General features: G+C 33.5%; 1 protein-coding gene across 2 annotated transcripts in view; it reads left to right on the top strand.

Annotated features, from left to right (window-relative positions):
• ORC3 (origin recognition complex subunit 3) overlaps nucleotides 1-19121 on the top strand; it is a gene marked incomplete at its 5' end in the record, with an annotated part of 49785 nt that overhangs the window by 7820 nt on the left and 22844 nt on the right. For both annotated transcript variants that reach the window (XM_084228529.1, XM_084228528.1), the window contains 9 exons: nucleotides 605-702; nucleotides 3342-3486; nucleotides 6280-6384; nucleotides 7392-7543; nucleotides 9087-9220; nucleotides 10320-10479; nucleotides 11510-11623; nucleotides 15182-15315; nucleotides 15796-15859. In XM_084228529.1, the coding sequence (XP_084084655.1) occupies nucleotides 605-702; nucleotides 3342-3486; nucleotides 6280-6384; nucleotides 7392-7543; nucleotides 9087-9220; nucleotides 10320-10479; nucleotides 11510-11623; nucleotides 15182-15315; nucleotides 15796-15859 (1106 nt within the window). The remainder of the gene's footprint in view (nucleotides 1-604; nucleotides 703-3341; nucleotides 3487-6279; nucleotides 6385-7391; nucleotides 7544-9086; nucleotides 9221-10319; nucleotides 10480-11509; nucleotides 11624-15181; nucleotides 15316-15795; nucleotides 15860-19121) is intronic.

Genomic DNA, 19121 nt, shown 5'->3' with positions numbered 1-19121 from the left:
ATAAGTATAGTTCTGTGAAACTTATGATTTTGTTTTTGTTATATGTATGTGTATTGGATTATGAGGTAAGACATACTCCTTATTGTGGATCATGGTTTGAAAACCAGTGCAATAAATGATATTTTGATAAATGACTATCCATATAGAAGAAAAATTTTAGAAAGGATATAAAATATATAGCTAGACTAAATAAAAGACTGGGCTAGACTAAGTTAAACAAATCAGCAAAATAGTATTAGGAGTCATTTGATGAAGGAGAATACACAGTAAATATATGAAGCAAAGTATAAAAGGCCTTAGCTTAAGAACATATAGTGAAAATAGTTAATATTAAAGGTATTATCTCAAACTAGAATCATTAAATAAAACTTACAAGTTCAAAGGTAAATGATAGAAATGTAATTAAAAATTTAAAGGTACAGTTAATATGGTAAAATATATTATATAAAATTAAATACAAAGGGTATTTAAATGTTACCTTTCCTCAAATATATATATTTTTGTACATATATAAAAAATATTCTATGCCGTGAATAACTTTGCACAAAGATTTTCTAACTTGCATTATGTAAAAACGGATACTGACCTATTTCTGTGTTTTTAGAGAACTATTTTAATAAAGGGAAAAATGAATCTGAGGACAGTAAGCTGCGATTTGAAACTTACCAGTTGATGTGGCAGCAGATGAAATCTGAAACTGAGGTGAATATTATTTTTTAGTAATTTAAGATTTATACTACAGACCTATTTGTTGCTTTCCATTTACCTTTCCACCAATTTATTTTTTTTAAAGAGTCATTTTTATTTATTTATGCATACAACAATTGGGGTGTAGGCCAGAGGTGCAGGGGATGAGAGGATTCACTAGCAATAGAGCGGGGAGCAGAACAGGTGGATCTACTGAAATAACACTGCTGAGGGGAGCAGGGGTTAAACAGGAGAGTTCTGTTGTGCCATGTGGATTAGCTCCCTGGCCATTGTAGCTGACAGTAGCTTGATAGTGCTGAGACTTTAACCCCTACACCAGCAGAGAGGCCCCTCCACCAATTTATAAGAGTGTTGATGAAATATAGGTAATACTGGCTAAATATAATCTGTATAATCTTCAGAAAAAAACAAAACTCTGGCATGTTTCAAGTATTATGTGTAGCTTCAGGTACTGGAACATATGTTTATAATAATAGCTGCAAAGCAAAATGTCTTGTATATACCTATTTTGCATATGTACTTTTCAATGGTGGCAGTCTTTTTATTTATTTATTTATTTATTTATTTATTTATTTATTTATTTATTTATTTATTTTTTATAAATTTTATTGTTATATTCCCCATACAATTGCAGCCCCCCATTCTGACCCCAATCCCTCCCCTCCCGCCCCCGCCCCCCTAAAAGTGTCTCTGGTTCATAGTTTTTTGTTGATTTCGATTTTCACTTTCTTATAGTTATTCATTTTCCTGGTCCCTTATTTAAGTTTTCTAGATTCCTGCTATGAGTGAGACCATCCGGTATTTTTCTTTTTCTTTTTGGCTTATTTCGCTGAGCATGATCCCTTCCAGCGCCATCCATGTTGCAGCAAATTGCATGTGTTTATCTTTTTTGAATGCTGAGTAATATTCCATGGTATATATGTACCACATCTTCTTGATCCAGTCATCTATTTTTGGGCATTTGGGTTGTTTCCAAAGCTTAGCTATTGTAAACAGTGCTGCTATAAACATAGGGGTGCAGGTGTTCTTTGGAATTGATGTTTCTGTGTCCTTTGGGTAAATACCTAGGAGTGGAATTGCTGGGTCATATGGAAGCTCTATGTTTAGTAGGTCCAGAAATCTCCACACAGCTTTCCAACAATGGTGGCAGTCTTTAAATTACTCATTAAGTTACACAGGTAAGAAACCAAGCTATTTAGAAATTATTTTTATCCTCATGTTTTCACTTCCAATACTCATATCCATTTACCTTACTCTTTATATTCCAACTCTGAAAAATTTCTCCACTACATCACATTTGTAGCTCTAGAGCCAACGTTTGAGTGGACTTGTTTGGCCATCACAGTGCTATATTTTTTTGTTTGCTTTTTTTAATGCCTTGGGGAGAGTGATGAACTTTCCATTCTTTGTTGCTTTATACTTACTGGCTTTGCTATTCCATGTGACTCTTGAAGTTATTTGAATTTGTGGCTTCTAATTTAAGGCGAACTTGTTTCCTAACCTGAATTGTCATACTACCCTCCTAATCGATATCCCTACCTCTGATGTCAAACCCTTCAGTTCTGTTACTAGCCTCTATAGCACCATTAGTTAAATGAAAAAGTTTTCTATCGTGTACAGCCCTATACCAAGCTACAGAGATTTTTCTAGCCTTTCTACCAGTCTAGCTTTTTCAATATCTTTTAATCTGGACTTCACAGTGATGCCAGAAACCCGGGTTTAAATTGTATGTCTGTTTCAAATCCCATTAGTGGTTCTCTTCACAGGAAAATACCCATACCCTTTACATTATATTGGTTGTGGTCTGTCTCCTTGCTTATTTGTCCAGTCTCATCCCCTGCTACTTCTGTAAGCTAGGATATATCTGTTGTTCTCCAGATGTTTGGTGCTTCCTTCCTTCCTTGGCTCTTCCACTCCCCATTCTTTAATCTTTGTTTTTTTCCTACAGTCATCTCATCTATCAAATGCACTAGTGCTTTGGCTCAAATATATCACCTCCTCAACTTAAGTTGGATGGCCCTACTCTTTGTTCCTTTATTATGATAACATTACACAATGTATTTTATTTTATTTATTTTTAAAAATATTTATACAAGAACTGGGGTACAGGCCAGATGCGTGGGAGGGTGAGAGGATTCACCAGAGACAGAGCGGGGAACAGAACAGGCAGACTGACAAAATACACTGCTGGGGGAGCAGCGGAAGACACAGGAGAGATCTGCTGCGCCATGTGGGATTCTCACCAGCCAGCCGGGATCGAACCCACGCTGCAGAGGTTGTGGAGAGCTTCACAGTGCGGCACTCAACCGCCTACACCACCAGGGAGGCCCTACACAATATATTTTAATTGCAAGTATTATTGCTCAGTTTCTCTGCATTTTTAGAGAACACATTTTATTTGTAAGGTGATTAGCAATGTTTGTTGAATGAGTTAAGTGAAATTCTTTAATGTGAAAATCTAAAGCACTAATCATTGAGATTTAAGGAAAAATCATTTTTTAATTTCACCCATCTTACAATCGTATTACATGTGATCTTTGGGGTAGAACTAATGTAATGTTTTTTCCCCCAAACTGGGAAAGAAACATCACATTTATACTAATAATAATTCATGAAATTTTGTTTTCTTTCAGCAACTACAAGAGGAATTAAATAAAAACCTGTTTGATAGTCTAATTGAATTTCTGCAAAAGGCTCATTCTGGTTTCTGGAAGAATTCAAGAGACTGGGGCTGTCAAATAAAACTCAGAGAAATTCCAACTGCTGCTCTTGTTATAGGTATCTATGTATATGTGTTTGTTTTTTATTTGGTGGTTTTGTTGAGCCTAGAGTAGATTAACTTGTTCTGGTAAAATATAATTTTTTTTCCTCTTTAATTATAGAATTAAAACAACTGTTATTTGCTGTGCATACTTATAAAACCAATAAAAATTCCTTATACTGATTTATATATCTCTAAATTAAAAGAGATTCATGTGGGATCAGCTAGTACCCTCCACCTGTTCTGTCAGAAAAGTGGAAGGAAAATATATTTGTGCTATTCTTTTTTCCTTAGTTAATTTAGGAAAATATATAAAATTTGAGTAAAGTGATAAATTACCAGTATGTTAATTGCTTTTTATGCTTTTTTCTGCCATATCTTCAGTGGAATTTCTCTATGGCCTTAGTTTTATTTCCCTTTGCCTAGTTTATCAATCTGGAACTGTTTTATAATGTGTATTAATTATTTAGAAGAGGATTTGGATGAATTTTTTATAATTGCTTTCAGACTGGAAGTTGCAAGCTTTTTAGGTACTTAAGTATTTTCTAATATCTCATTTTATTTTATTTTTCCTAATATCCCATTTTATTTTATTTTATTTTTCCTAATATCCTATTTTAAACAAATATCTTGGTTGTAGGATAATGGAAGAAATTTCATTGAAATTTTGAAAAGGTAGTTGAATTCGATTCCAAACATCATCTTTATTTCACGTCCAAGTTATTTATTCAGGTTTTGTTATATAGTGGGCTCTCAGATAAGAAATTAATTTTATTGTTTAATACTGCCGCTAAAACTATTCATTGCCTACATCTTATCCAGAGTAGTACTTCTCAAACTTTAATGTTCCTACAGATAAACTCCAGGGGATCCTAGTGAATGCAGAATTTCATTAATATATCTGGGCTGGGGATTGAAATGCTATATTTCTAACAGGTTTCCTGCTGATGCCCACTGTGCTGATCAAAGGACCACATTGATTAATAAGATTCTCATAATGTGATTAATGTATCTCTATGGTACAACCTGCCTTGATTTCAAAACCTTTTCTACTTATGAGAAACTGAGGCCCAGTGATGACTTGCTTGTACTTTTGGGTGCTTTATGTCTCTTCATCAGGTTACAGCATTCAGAAATGAGCACAGGACACAAGAGGGATGCCCTGATAGATTGTTGTGAGAACATTGTTTAAATCCCTTTTCTGCCTATTGCCAAAGGGAGAAAAGAAGCTAATGGAAATCATATTTCAAAGTCAGTGGTTGAAGAGAACATTTTTCCAGTTAAAGATGTTGATTGTCTTGTTTCCAATAGACAGATCTGTTGTTTTAAGTTTATAAAGTTAGTGAAAGATACATCAGTGTTTTGCTAAACTTCTAAATTTGTTCAGACATACAGTGTCATAATAACAGGCCCTAATGCCTGCTAGAAATACTTTTGATAGATCAAAAAAAAAAATCTATACACAAAAATCGCTTAAACACAATTACACATTTTTTTTGTTTTCAAAAAGGTATATGACCATTTAAAAAACAGCCTGCTAACATGTATGTTGCATACTGATAGCCTGGATGATTCTGGACCTTTTTTTTTTCCCCAAGCAGTTGAATTTTTATGGTAGCAAATATCAAGCAATTTTAAGATGCCTGCTGCTGGTTCTTGCTGAAGCATAAAAGCACTTTCTAGATTATGATATTAGGGAGCATATCAGTTAATAAAATATTTCCCAGACTAATGGGTAAATGTCTACTCAACTCCAACTTCAGACAGAGCACTTAAATACTAATAGGTGGAAATAAGAACACAGGATTCAATAAATACCAAAAGGAACTAGAGTTTTAATTTTTTTTTTAGGTTCTCCCCTCAGATCAGTGTAGTTACATTAAATTTACCTGATCATCAGTAGTATTAATGACTGAATTCTCAATTCTTTTTAAAGATTTATTTATGCATACAAGAACTGGGGTACAGGCCAGAGGTGTGAGGGGTGAGAGGATTCATCAGAGACAGAGGGGTGTAGAACAGGCGGACTGACTGAAATACACTGCTGAGGGGAGCATTGGGCAAGGCAGGAGAGGTCTGCTGCGCCATGTGGGTTGCTTCCTGGCCAGGGCTGCAGATAGCTTGACAGTGCTATGCTTAACCCCTCGCACTACCAGAGAGGCCCTGAAATCTCAGTTGTTAAGCCAGTATGACAATAAGGCTAGAATCTATAGTCCCTTGTTTTAGAATGATTATTTAAAAGAGCTCTGTGAATTTGACAAAGTGATAAAATTATTCCTAAGATGTATTCAAGAGTTAACTACACCTCTCCAGTAATTTTTTAAAAAAGATAGATTTATCTATCTATTTATTTATTTATTTATACATACATACAAGTACTGGGTACAGTCAGAAGTGCGGGAGGGTGAGAGGATTCACCAGAGCCAGAGTGGGGAACAGAATAGGCAGAAGGACCGAAGTACACTGCTGAGGGGAACAGTGGGCGGCAGGAGAGGTCTGTGAGCCATGTGGGACCCTCGCCGGCAGCCGGGGATCGAACAGGTGCTGCAGAGGCTGCGGCAGCTTCGCAGGCCAGCGCTCAACCGCTGCGCCATCGGGGGAGGCCCTCCAGTAATTTTTTTAAAAGACAGATTTTTGCCTTCCCATAATACACTGTCTTACCATAATACACATATATATTAAGTGTGCCTCTATTGTTAATTAATGTTTTAAAATTTTTTAGTGATTCACCTGATGTGTTAAACAGCTTTTGCTTTGTTAAATTATTTTTAATAAAAATGATGGTGTTATATTGATGTATTATCCCATAGGTGTGAATGTAACAGATCATGATTTAACATTCAGAAGTCTCACAGAAGCCCTTCAGAATAATGTCACACCATATGTAGTCTCATTGCAAGCTAAAGATTGTCCAGGTAAAGTATGAAGGTCATCATAACCTTAGAGAGGTGTTACAAATCTCATCCATTTCCCCTCCTCCTTCTCTCTCTTCCCCTTTTTTTCTCTTTATTTGTGGGAAGAACACATTACATTTTTGACAAGGCGAGGTTTTATACCTCACAGAGTAATCTTGACTCTTGTAGGACTCTGCCACCTTTTGCTTTGCTTGTTAATGACCCTACCCCTGCCATATCAGTTTCCCTACCAGTAATAGTCCCAGTATTTTACAAGATGTGTTCCTTAACCCAGTGAGATTTTAATTAGTAGAAGGTTTTGACAGGGAACTGAGCATTGAGGGCTGGGGAGCTTTATTTAACTCATCAGAGAGGTAAACTATGTAGGTCTTATATTAAAGCCTCAAATCACCATATTAACTTGCTTTGAAAGGCCACCACGGTAAAAATGGCCCATTGGCAGAACTAATCCCAGGTATTTGAAGCCATTCAGTCATAAAGATGTGGACACTAATGTAGTAAAATGTTCACATTTGTATTGTTAAATAAGGGCTTTATGTGCTTATTTCACTGTCATATTCATAAGCTGATTAAGCTGATTGAAATTAAATAAAAGTCCATAGGTCATCTTTAAAAATGACCATAAGGCAGAATTGTAATCAGAAAAAATAGTTTATGTAGGCTTTTCATCTTTTGGGGCGGGGGGGACTTTTAAAACTTTTCATTGCTCAGTATAAATGCATATTATTCCTAGTATAACTTAGTTTTTATGTGTACATACTAGCCTAGGTAACACTTACTCTAGACAGTACATAAAAGTTTTGCCCTGCTGTTAATTTGATTTAATGAAATTTAAATAATGAGGCTGTTAATGGACATTAATACTTAATATGTTAAATGTTAGTTATATTAATGCTAAGTATAGAAAAACACATTCTACCCAAATAATATAACATACTAATCAAGAAGTTTCAGGGGTTTTTAGATTTGTTTTAAGGGTAATAAGATTTATCTTTCATATTCTGCAGATATAAAACATTTTTTGCAAAAACTGGTCTCCCAGTTGATGGATTGCTCTATAGATGTAGAATCCAAAGAGGAGGGAAATGTTCAGCTCACCCAGAAAAAGCCACATTGTTCAATGGATTCACTTACCAGTTGGTATAAGAGTGCCACGCAGGTAAATGTAAATTGACCATTTTCTCCCAGAAAATTAGCACATGATGAAGAGACTTGGAATTACGTTAAACCTATGTTTGTTTTTTTCTAATAAGGATATGCTTATGCAGATTAGCTATTAGTTCAGTAGTAGCTACTTTCTTTTTCTAAGGCTACTGGAATTTACAAGCATTCTTTTATTAGTATATAACCTAATACTTTGTGTTTAAGTTCTTACAAGGCAATTTAATTTGTGGAAGAATGTCATCTAATGACAAAAGCAGCATTACTTCTGTGGCACATTTTATCTCTATGACAATAGCTGTACCTCAAATGTGTTATCTCTTAGGTTCCTCAATATTAGTTTTTGTGGGCCTCTCCGGTGGCGCAGAGGGTTAAGCACAGCGCTGTGAAGCTGTCCACAGCCTCTGCAGTGCGGGTTCGATTCCCGGCTGGCCAGGGAGAAACCCACTGCAGACCTCTCCTGCCTCACCTGCTGCTCCCCTCAGCAGTGTCTTCCGTCTGTCTGCCTGTTCTGCTCTCCACTCTGTCTCTGGTGAATTCTCTCACCCTCCTGCGCCTCTGACTGTACCCCAGTTCTTGTATAAATAAATAAATCTTTAAAAAAAGGATTAAAAATTTTAAAAAATATTTGTTTTTGTGCAGTAGAACCATGCTCCTAGTATCCATTGTCAACTAAGTCTGATCAGGAATAATCACTTTTTCAAAAAAGTCTAATTTGTTTAGAATTCTTGGGGACTGAGTGCTCTGTAAGAAATATATGTTGAACAAACAATATATAAAAAGAATTACCATTCTATGATGACAGTATCTGGTAAAAATGAGTTGCCTACATGATTCATGGGTAACTGTGCCATAGAACCACAGTCTTAGTTTATGATATATAGCCACTATGGGAAAAAATACTGTGGTGACATTTTCTGAAGAACACATTGTTGAAATCATCATAAGTGATATTTCATTTCACTTTATATAGGGATTTAACTGGCTCTAATGCTTGCCATAGTATCTTAATGCACAGTTTCAGATTTACTAGAAATCAAACAGTATTTGCAATTTATGTCAGATATCATTAAAAGATTAGGGTTGGGCCAACTTATATTTAAAATGCTTTTCAACATGAAATTTCATCGTAGTGCAGCAGCAACTAGTGTTATTTATTAGGCCTTTTAATTAAAAATTCTAGTTCTCATCGAAAGCACAGCGAAATACGACTTTCTGCCAGCGGAAAATCAATTTTATAGAAAATGTTCTCTTCCCCTCATGCATTTCCTGTCATTTCCTTAGCAGAAAATATAAATATTTCATATGAGTTATAGATTGTACTGAACCTTTTCTTCCTGGTTATTATTCCCGTGTCAGACACTGAAAGATTCTGTTAGTAACTGTTGGAATGTTTCTCTTTATTATGTGGGAGAAATAAAAAATAAAGCAATGTTTTTGTCAAATGTAAAGGAAACTATATCAACATGTAGTATTATTATAACATTTATTTGGGTGATAAGACTTACTTTTAACTCATTCTTTCCACAATGGTTTAAAAGAAGACAGACCCAAAATTACCAAGGAAAAAGAGGACTACTGCTAGCCAATGGCAATTTCCTCCTGTTGTGCTTATCTTAAAGGATCTGGAAAGCTTTACCACAAAAGTACTCCAAGACTTCATAATTATTAGCAGGTAGATGGTATATCATCTGAATTTTGTGCAAAATTTTCTTTTTATTAAGAAAACATAACTTTAAAAGCAAATTTCTTCAAAGAAAATGAATGGCAAATACATCTTTATTTTAATACCAACTTGATAGAAACCAACATGATTTCATTCCTTGTACTTGAGTGTTCATAGACCACCTATGAGAATTTCATTTGCTTTTTGCCCCAAGAATGAAAATCAAAAGATTAAGGCTAACCAATTTTTCTTAGCATAAGATAGTATGAAATGCAGTTTTTCTCAAGGTTGTCTGTCCCTTACTTGTTCAGAAATGGATAAACTATTCCAGGTTGAGGTATTTTTGTCAGATCTTGTTTTCTGGTATGTTTCCACCCTTAGAGACTCTTGAGTTACATGTAACTCAAGATGTTTCCTAAATAAGGATGTTTCCTAAATAACATTTTAAAATATAAATATAGATAGTATTATATATAATAATTGCAGTGAGAGACTACTTTCATGATCTCATTGGATTTTCAAAGCTATCCTGTGAGACTCAGAGTTGAACTAATTAATCCTAATTTAAAATCCAGTCAGATGCATTTCCCATGGTACATTTTTTAGGATATAATTTATTTTGGCTTCATTTTTATTTTAACTTCCTTAATAGTTTTGGCTACATTTGTTTAAAGTTATATTGTATTATATTTTATTAACATAATTCCTATTTTGATGAGTATCCCTTTTTTCCCATTGATATTAAAATTTCTGGATACTGAGACAGTGCTAAGATTGAACTATGCACAGTACAGAATAGTGACAGCAAAGTAGTACTTTTTTGAAGTTCAGAATTTTGACCGCTTTAATCATCAAAAGTATTGAAGAAGATCTTAGAACAGTAAGAATCCAGACACTTTATTGACTTCAGAGCCAGAACATCTAGGAAATAACTATATGTGTCTTAGTAGTTATTAAGCGAGTGAGTGACGTGGAAATTTCAGTACTTAGAATGCTGCTTGACACTGCCTGATGAGAGACACTGAAATAAAGGTTATTTAATTAATACGATGTACTGAAATATATTCCCTAAAGAAATTCCACTCTCATATTTTCCTTTGAAAACTAGTCAACATCTACATGAATTTCCACTGATACTCATTTTTGGAATCGCCACATCTCCTATTATCATCCACCGGTTGCTTCCTCATGCAGTATCATCTCTACTGTGTATTGAACTATTCCAGTCTTTGTCTTGCAAGGAGCACCTGACTACAGTACTTGATAAGGTAAAACATTTTACTGGTGAAATAGAATGAAAAGGAAACTGCCAAAAATATATTGTAAAAATAAATGATAGTGGTGAATTTCTACATCTCTCATAGTATGATATTGAACATATTTCATCAGTTTATATTTAATGATTTTTATAGGAGTATAGTATTGCCTCTTCAGATAAAATATAAGCTTATGAAAAGGATAGTATCTGTCTCTACCAACTTTATACTGTCAGTCATTGTTCAATGAAAAACTATAGATTTTTAGAATAAACCATTACAGAATTTAGGCTTCCTAATAACAATAGTAGTGTTTTGAATCTTACAACTTATATAAAATGATTTGAAGTTTTTAGTGAACTCTTCTGTCATGCTGCTCTTGACAAAAAATAAATACTAGCATTTTCTCAGACCTTGCCTCTATATTTCTATATAGACAGACATAAGATTCTGTAGTTTTGATCTTCCACAAATTGATGCTTCACTCAGGACTTTTAAGGTGTGTTTCATACTTCTTTTGTAAGGTAAACTAATGACAACTCTTCATTTGTTTTACTTTTTTTTTTTTTTTTCTATAGAGGTGTTAGCCATCATTTTATTAACATTTTAGGGAAAATTTTTCCAACTTCAGTGTTTGAAATACTTAGTTATGTTCAAATTCAGTTGGCTTTTTCATAAAAGCTGCTTCTCTTTATTAATGTGCATCAATAGAGGTGGAAATAAATCTTATTTGATAATAAGTGTTACCAAAGCCTGAGGTGGGAAAGAAAAAAAAATTGTATAGTCAAAAAGCAGTATTTTTTTGAGTTACAATTTATATAGAGGGTGATAAACATCTTTGATTCTGAAGATGTAGTATGAATAGCTTCTTTTTTGTTGTTACTGTTGTATCATTAAAAAGTCCTTGTTATTTGACCTTAAAAACGCATTAACTATTATAGCTTTCTTAGTTACTGTGCCATACTATCATTCTTACTTATATTTGATACTTACGAAGCATAAAAACTAACAATGAGTGTGTCCTTCGTTTTATCTCTTTTAGCTACTTCTTACAACTCAGTTTCCCTTTAAACTAAGTGAGAAAGTGTTACAGATTCTGACCAACATTTTTTTGTATCATGATTTCTCAATTCAGAACTTTATAAAAGGACTTCAGGTAAGAGGACACAAATGGATTGAAAATTGACAAGCTGATTCTAAATAATTTGCATGTTATTCTTAATTGATTAGTATCCAGATGTTAAATATTTTTGGCTTAGCTACACATTATGCTACACATTACACATTATATGTTCTCTGTTGCATATTCTTTTTCTTAAATAACGCTTTAAGTGTGAAAAACATTTCATAGGCAATGTAAAATTATATTTATTTTTATAACATTGACAATACATTTCTGAATTGTTAGAAGAAATTCTGAATTTTGAATTGTTAGAAGAAAATCCATTAACTTAGCTTCATAACATCTGTTGTAATCTAAAAAATGGACCTTATTCTCTAGTTGTTTAAAGTTAACATTATTTCCTTCTGTTGACAACTCTCTAAACTGCCATAGCAAAGTGTAATCATTGTGAACACACTCCAGTTGTCAAGTTCATTAAAACCTACATATTAGTGACCTTCAGCTCAAAAGGTCACTAATATGATAATACCTCATACTATGGGAGGGCCATTGTGGTGGTAGCACTGAGACTTTACCCCTAGGCCACCAGGAAGGCCCTAATATGTCTTTTTTTTTCAACTTACACTTTTAAAAATGAGTATTTTGAGGGGGCCCTCCGTGGTGGCACAGAGGTTAAAGTCTCAGTGCTATCAAGCTATTGCCAGCCACGGAGGCATGAGTTCAATTCCCAGCCAGAGAGTTTACCCACATGGCACAGTAGACCTCTCCCTTCTCGCCACTATTCCCCTCACCAGTGTATTTTATTAGATCTAACTGTTCTGCCCGCCTCTCTGTCTCTGATGAATCCTCTCATCTGCAGTACCTCTGGTCTCTACCCCAGTTCTTCTGTACATAAATAAATAAAAATATATATTTAAAAAAATAAAAATGAGTATTTAAAAATAGGAAAACATTAGTTTCAGCAATATGTAAAATTAAATGATATTAAGATATAATAATTTGCCAATTTATTTCTCTCATTTCATTCATTCATTCACTAACAAATATTTACCAAGAGCCTACTATGAGCCAAGTACTTTTCCTGAGCCTTGGAGATGCAGAGGACAGAGATATCTTTGCCTTCAAATTGCTTGTCCTTTAGTAAAGGATACAGAAGAATAAACCCACATTTACATTTCTGAATAGTCAGTGCTATGAAAGAAACATGCCTGGGCATTCCATAGTTGGAAGTGTATCATAAGGAGTAGAAGCCTGCCAACACACAATAGGAAGAACATTCCAGATAAAAGCAACTGTGGGAGAAAAGAGGGCTATTAGAAGAGTTATTGTAGTAACTAGACAAGAGCTAGTTACAGTGAAGCTAAAACTAAACAGTGAAGAGGAAACTAATCTGAGGATGACATAGAATTGACAAAATGTGTGGACTATGTGGATGTGTAAGAGAGAACCATAGATGACAGACATACAGGTTCTATTTTGCCAGATGGATTGGAAGTTAGTATTTATTAGTTATACATACTAATGCAAAGCAGAGTCAGTTAGAAAAGAATGAGTTTCTTTGTAAATATGGTTAACTTAAGCATATTTTGATGTAAAGATTTAGCAGTTGAGAATTATTTGGACTAGAAATACTTAGGATTTATCAAAGATGATGGTTGAAGTCATGTAATGAGGGTGAATCATCACCCAGAGAAATGAGGAAAGGATTAAAGGTCAAACCCTATAAGAGTGAGCAACAGAAAAGAAAACTAAAAACAGTATGGAAAATGAATAGAAAAGTAGAACAACACTGATGTCAAGGATTTTAGGAAATACTGTAGTCTTAAATACCATTGAGAAAGTGAGTGAAAAAAAGGACATTAGCTAAATTAATTTTTAGATCTCTGTTTTCTCATCTGTAACATAAAGGGGTCAGATTAGATAATTTTATAGATCCCTAATAATTTACTAAGCACTGGTTTTTGCTCAGTAACTTACTGAATATATACCTTGTTTGATTAATATGTATTATTTTTTTAAGTTTTATTTTATTTTTTATTTTTTAAATAATAAATTTTATTTTTATATTCCCCCATACAACTGCACATGCCCCATTCTGACCCCAATCCCTCCCCTCCTGGCCCCCACCCCCCAAAAAGTGTCTCTGGTTCATAGTTTTTTGTTGATTTTGATTTTCACTTTCTTATAGTTATTCATTTTCCTGAATATGTATTATTATCCACAGTTTTGCACATGAAGAAGCAGATACTTGGGTTAAGTAACTTGACTAAGGTCACACAGTTGATAAGCGACAGGCAAACTTTTAAACCCCATTCATCCAGTTTCCCTGATCATTAGTGTAGGTACTGGCTCCTGTAGGAGGTACAATAGGGCATATAATGTTTGCACCCTTTCCTCATTAGTTGGATATGTTAATCAAGTTGTTAATTGATCTGGATATTGAGAATACTCTTGGACAAAATTGTTATGATAGTAGATTCTTATCCTATCTATAGACCATTTATAACTTGTCTTTCTTAAATTCCTTTCGCCCAGCAAGTCCTTTATATTTGGCTTTTTAAAAATAGTGTTAAAATTGGAATATTATATTAATGTAATTGCAGAATATAAGTAAGAAACAATATAAAATGTGCAAAAAGAATTTTAGCACTTGGCATAAACTATTGCTTTTTATTTTGTCCTTATTTTCAAGTTAGGCTTGCATTTGCCATACAGTCCTAGAAAATGTACTATTTTGTAGGAATTCCTCTTGCTTTGTGTATTTGGTTCTCAGATCTGTGGGCTCAGAAATTCATTTTCAGCTTACCTAGGAGGGGACAAGCTCAAAGTTGTTGTTTATAGCAATTAGATGCCTTAATCCAACATGTTTGTTTATTAATTTGTTGTGGGGAGTGCTAATTGCAAGTGACTAGAATATGTTTTCCCACTATCTAGCAATACCTTTTGGTATCAAGGTATCTGGAAAAAACCCAAATGGATCATAAGAACTTTGCTTAGATTTAAGGTATTTAATGATCTTGTATCTTACAAGTTATGTTTAAATCTGGAAAACCGTTCCCACTTCTATTGTGAACACACTGTAGAGACCACAGCATTCTGGTTACTGGAATATTTATATCTGACAGATGCTGTACCAAGTTTTGCTATGTGAGATAAAACTGAATCACAAAAGATATTTATTATTTTTATCAGTAGGCAAAACTTCAATTGCTGTCTTAATTTAGTTTGTTTAGCAGACCAGTTTTTACACAGAGCTTGTCATCAGTAGTGGCATCTATTAGACTGTTAGGTCATACCCCAGATCCATCCCTACCACAATTACAGTTATTCTAAGTGAGTTCCACCTGCACATAGCTAATTTATCCATTTATATTAGTTTCTTTTAGTTTATGCCTTGAGATTGCAATTTTCTGACCTTGAAAACAATTGGAGCCTTAAATATTAAAGGTACATAACCATTTATGCATTTGTTTGCAGTATTATGACATTATTAAATATATTAGTGTCATAAATATATGTGCTATTTTAAAAAAACTTAAAATTGAGCAGACAAATTATAAGAAATATATTTAATCTTTGTATTTCTTTCAGCTTTCTCTATTAGAGCATTTCTATTCTGAGCCTCTTAGTGTTCTGTGCTGTAATCTTGCTGAAGCCAAAAAAAGAATAAATTTTTTATCAGATAACCAATGTGAAAATGTCCGACGTCTTCCATCGTTTAGGAGGTAAAAAACAAATACATATATAACATATATTATAAGGGAGTTTGTGGCAAAATGAGGGATCCTAAGGGCCAGTTATTTTTGAAGTGGGAAAGGATAATAACTTTTATTTTTAGAGGAAAATAAATCCCTTCTGTTTTCCATTGTGAGAGTTCTTTTATTGGATTTGAAAATTTGGCATAAGGAAAATGTTCCAAGAAGAGGACATAATTTATAGGTTATTGAGAGTTTTTTAATAAATAACATTTATAATTTCTAGAGTTTATAATTTTTCTTTATGATTAGACCCCTATATTGTGAGATGCAGCTGATTTAAGGAGTTAAAAATTACCATTAAACCATCACTGTCATATTGAATTTATTTTTATAAGAAATAAAAGAATGTGACCACCAATCTAGGCAAATACTTTCCCCCTTATGCTACTCAAATATTTGTAATATTTAATTTTTTTCTTTTTGTATATGGGATGGTAAACATTTTAGGCATGTGGAAAAGCAAGCTTCAGAAAAGCAAGTTGCACTGTTGACCAATGAGAGATTTTTGAAGGTAAGAATACAAATGTATTTGTGTCAGTTTTACTGTTTTCACTTTCTTCATGAGAAAGAATATGCACGTAGCACTTATTGAGTTAATTTTATGAAACATCTGTAAATCTTAACATGCATTGCAGAAAGAAGTACTAGGTTTTGATCATCATAGATAATTAAAAATGATAAACTACAGTTCTAAAAGATAAGGCCTTTTTTTTTAACATCAAGAAAAAAAATTATAACACTAGGTTTCTCTGTGGTCTATTATGAAAACACTTCTAGCTCTCAGCTTTCTTTCCACATAACAGATTGCAATCCACAGGCAATCTCACTTTAATGTTCTTTTAAAGACTGTCATAAATAAAAGTGCATAGAAGCCATGCAGTTTAGGGAACTACTATGAAGTAGGTATTGATTTGATTTGCAAAAAATATCATTATACATTGATGACATAATGCCAGGGAAGAAATAACGAGCTTAAAAAGTTCACCATACAACATAAGAAATATCAAATGAAGGAGTTTAATTTTTCTTTTCTTGAGTAAATAATACTTGGACATGGTGCATAGTCCAAAAGGTAAAAATAATATTTAGTGAAAAGACTCCCTGCTACCTGTCCTTCAACTACCCATTTCCCTTTCTGGATACAGCTGGTGTTGCTAGTCTAAGTATCATTCTAGATATATTCACCACATACTCAGATCATTTTTTTTGGTATTTATATGTATATATGTATGTGTGTATATAATTTCTTCCCCCATAGGAAATTACAGAAGTATGCATTGTTCTGTACCTTGTTTGTTTTGCCTTTAATCTTAGAAATCATTCCATATCAGAACTACAGAGTATTCTATTTTTATTTAACAAGTACTTTACTGATGGGAAATTTAAAATGCACAATGTAGTACTTATTTTTATACTCCTCATACCTTTTAGGAAAAAGTTGTTAGAAAGTTAAAATTCATCACTAGTGCTAAGTATGAGTTTTGTCTATATATACTATTTTCAGAGTTTGAATGAAAGCCATGGAATGAATGTTAGTTCCTGGAGGGCATGTGGTTTTACCTTATTTTTGTGAATTTTCCAGAAAAAAAATTGTGACTTTCATTAAACATTATTTCTAATGCAAAAAATGTACACTGGGGGGCCTCCTTGGTGGTAAAAAGGGTTAAGCATCAGCACTATGAAGCAATCCACAGCTACTACAGCACAAGTTCAATTCCCGGCCAGGGAGGTGAACCACATGGTGCAGCAGACTTCTCCTGTCTTGCCCGCTGCTCCCCTCAGAGGTATCTTTCAGTCATTCTGCCTGTTCTGTTTATTCCCCACTCTGTATCTGGTGAAACCTCTCACCTCCCACACCTCTGGCTTGCACCCCAGCTCTTTAAAAAAAAAAGACACTGGACCATAATATAAAATCACTTTCATGTTGCGTTTAATAATAATTTTAATAATCTCTAACCTTTTCAGAATAGTATAGGAAATCCTGTTACCCTAGTGCAGGTTATTTCAGTAGAGGGGAAGTGTAAGAGCCATTGGAAATGGATGTATGCATGTTTACTGAGTCTTTTAAGATTACATACATTAGTTCTCTGCTGTGTCAGCTAGTTGCCAAGTGCATTTCCTGCTAAAACATTTTTTCTTTCAAGAGTGTGATTTTCAAAAACCAGGAATAGATTTTTAGAGCACCTTTAACCATTGAGGTGACAGTGGGAAAGAATATTTAGGATGGCGTATTAGAAAAATAGCCTGACATTTATCTCTTTTTCAGAGACTTCTTGTGTATTTTCTAAGCTTTTATTTATACTGTATTTGTTCTTGTTGCACTTATCAGTCCTATTAGTTATCTTTGTTATATTCAGAATTGAATATTCTGTTATTTAAAGAGATGTTTACTGGACATTTACATAATGATAACTGCGAAAAAACACAAAGTTTGTACTCTGACCTTGAAAAAGTTATCTGCTAGCTACTTGCTAAATTCAAAGGACACAAGATGGCTATGAAAAAGATTAATGTATCTGTTGATTTCTTTTGGTTAGAATGAAAGTATCTTTTAACATTTTATTTTCTCTTTGTAGTTTAGTAAAAATACAGAATGCTATTATGTGTATTTTACTATAGTAAAAATAACGGAAAAAAACTCCATGTAATAATACAGTACTGCATGATACAGGGAAAGATCCTGATCTTGTCCTCAGAAGTCTTGCATTTGAACACCAGTTATTCATTAGGCATATTACTTAAGAAAATCACCTACCCTATTTGAGCCTTAGTTCCTTTATCTATAAAATGGGGTAACAGCTCCTAGTATGATTTCCTCATAAGTTAACGATAATCAAAATCTGTTCAACAGGTGAAAGTGAATTAAAAACAAAAATAAACTTTTATAAATATACATAGATATTATTATATATTTTTACTGATACAATTAAGATATGAATACATACTTTCATTGTCTATTGTTACACATACTGCGAGTAATATTATATATGGTACTCTGTTATATAGACATATAGATTGTATAGTTATATAGACATGCTTACCATTGCAGTTTATCATTTTGTACCCATTTTTTACTCTCCAGTTCCAAAGACATAGATAGACCTACAAAATATACTCCTGAGAAGTATATACTCTGTATCTACACTGTTTCTGCCCTAGAATCTGTTTTGCTTTCTAACTAAACCAGTGGTTCTGGTTTAGTATATATCAGAATCACCTGGAGTGCTAGTTAAAACAGATTTTTGGACTCTATCCCCAGAGTTTCTGATTTTGTAGCTCTGAAGGGGGTGTGAGAATTTGCGTTTCTAGCCAGGTCTTTCATGATACTGATGCTGCTGATCTGTCAACACTATTTGAAAATGATCAAACTAGACTCTCTAGGAGAAAATGTTTATTGTTTTTCGTACTAGATTTTCTTCAATGTAGAACTAATTTAAATCCCAGCCTAAACAAATGAGTCATCTTAATTATCCACTGATTGGACTTAAGTTATTAATAAAACTTTAATCCCCTTAAAATTCTAGATCTTTATACTCAAAGATACTGCTTTAAAACTATATGCCAGTCTTGTATTTTATAAACTTAAAGAATGGGTTTTTTGAGAGTATACTTTTAAATTTAAAACAGTTCAGCTATATAAACCATTTCCTCAGTTATATCATTAGATGAAATATTCTGTCATGTAATTTGAAAAAAAAAACCACATTTTTTAAACCCTAGAATTCCAATCAGCACAGGGAAATAATTAAACATTGAGAATTATGAAGGGGGAG

Source organism: Talpa europaea (genome assembly GCF_964194135.1).
Source record: "Talpa europaea genome assembly, chromosome: 2".
NCBI lineage: Eukaryota > Metazoa > Chordata > Mammalia > Eulipotyphla > Talpidae > Talpa > Talpa europaea.
This window is presented reverse-complemented; position numbering and strand designations above follow the sequence as displayed.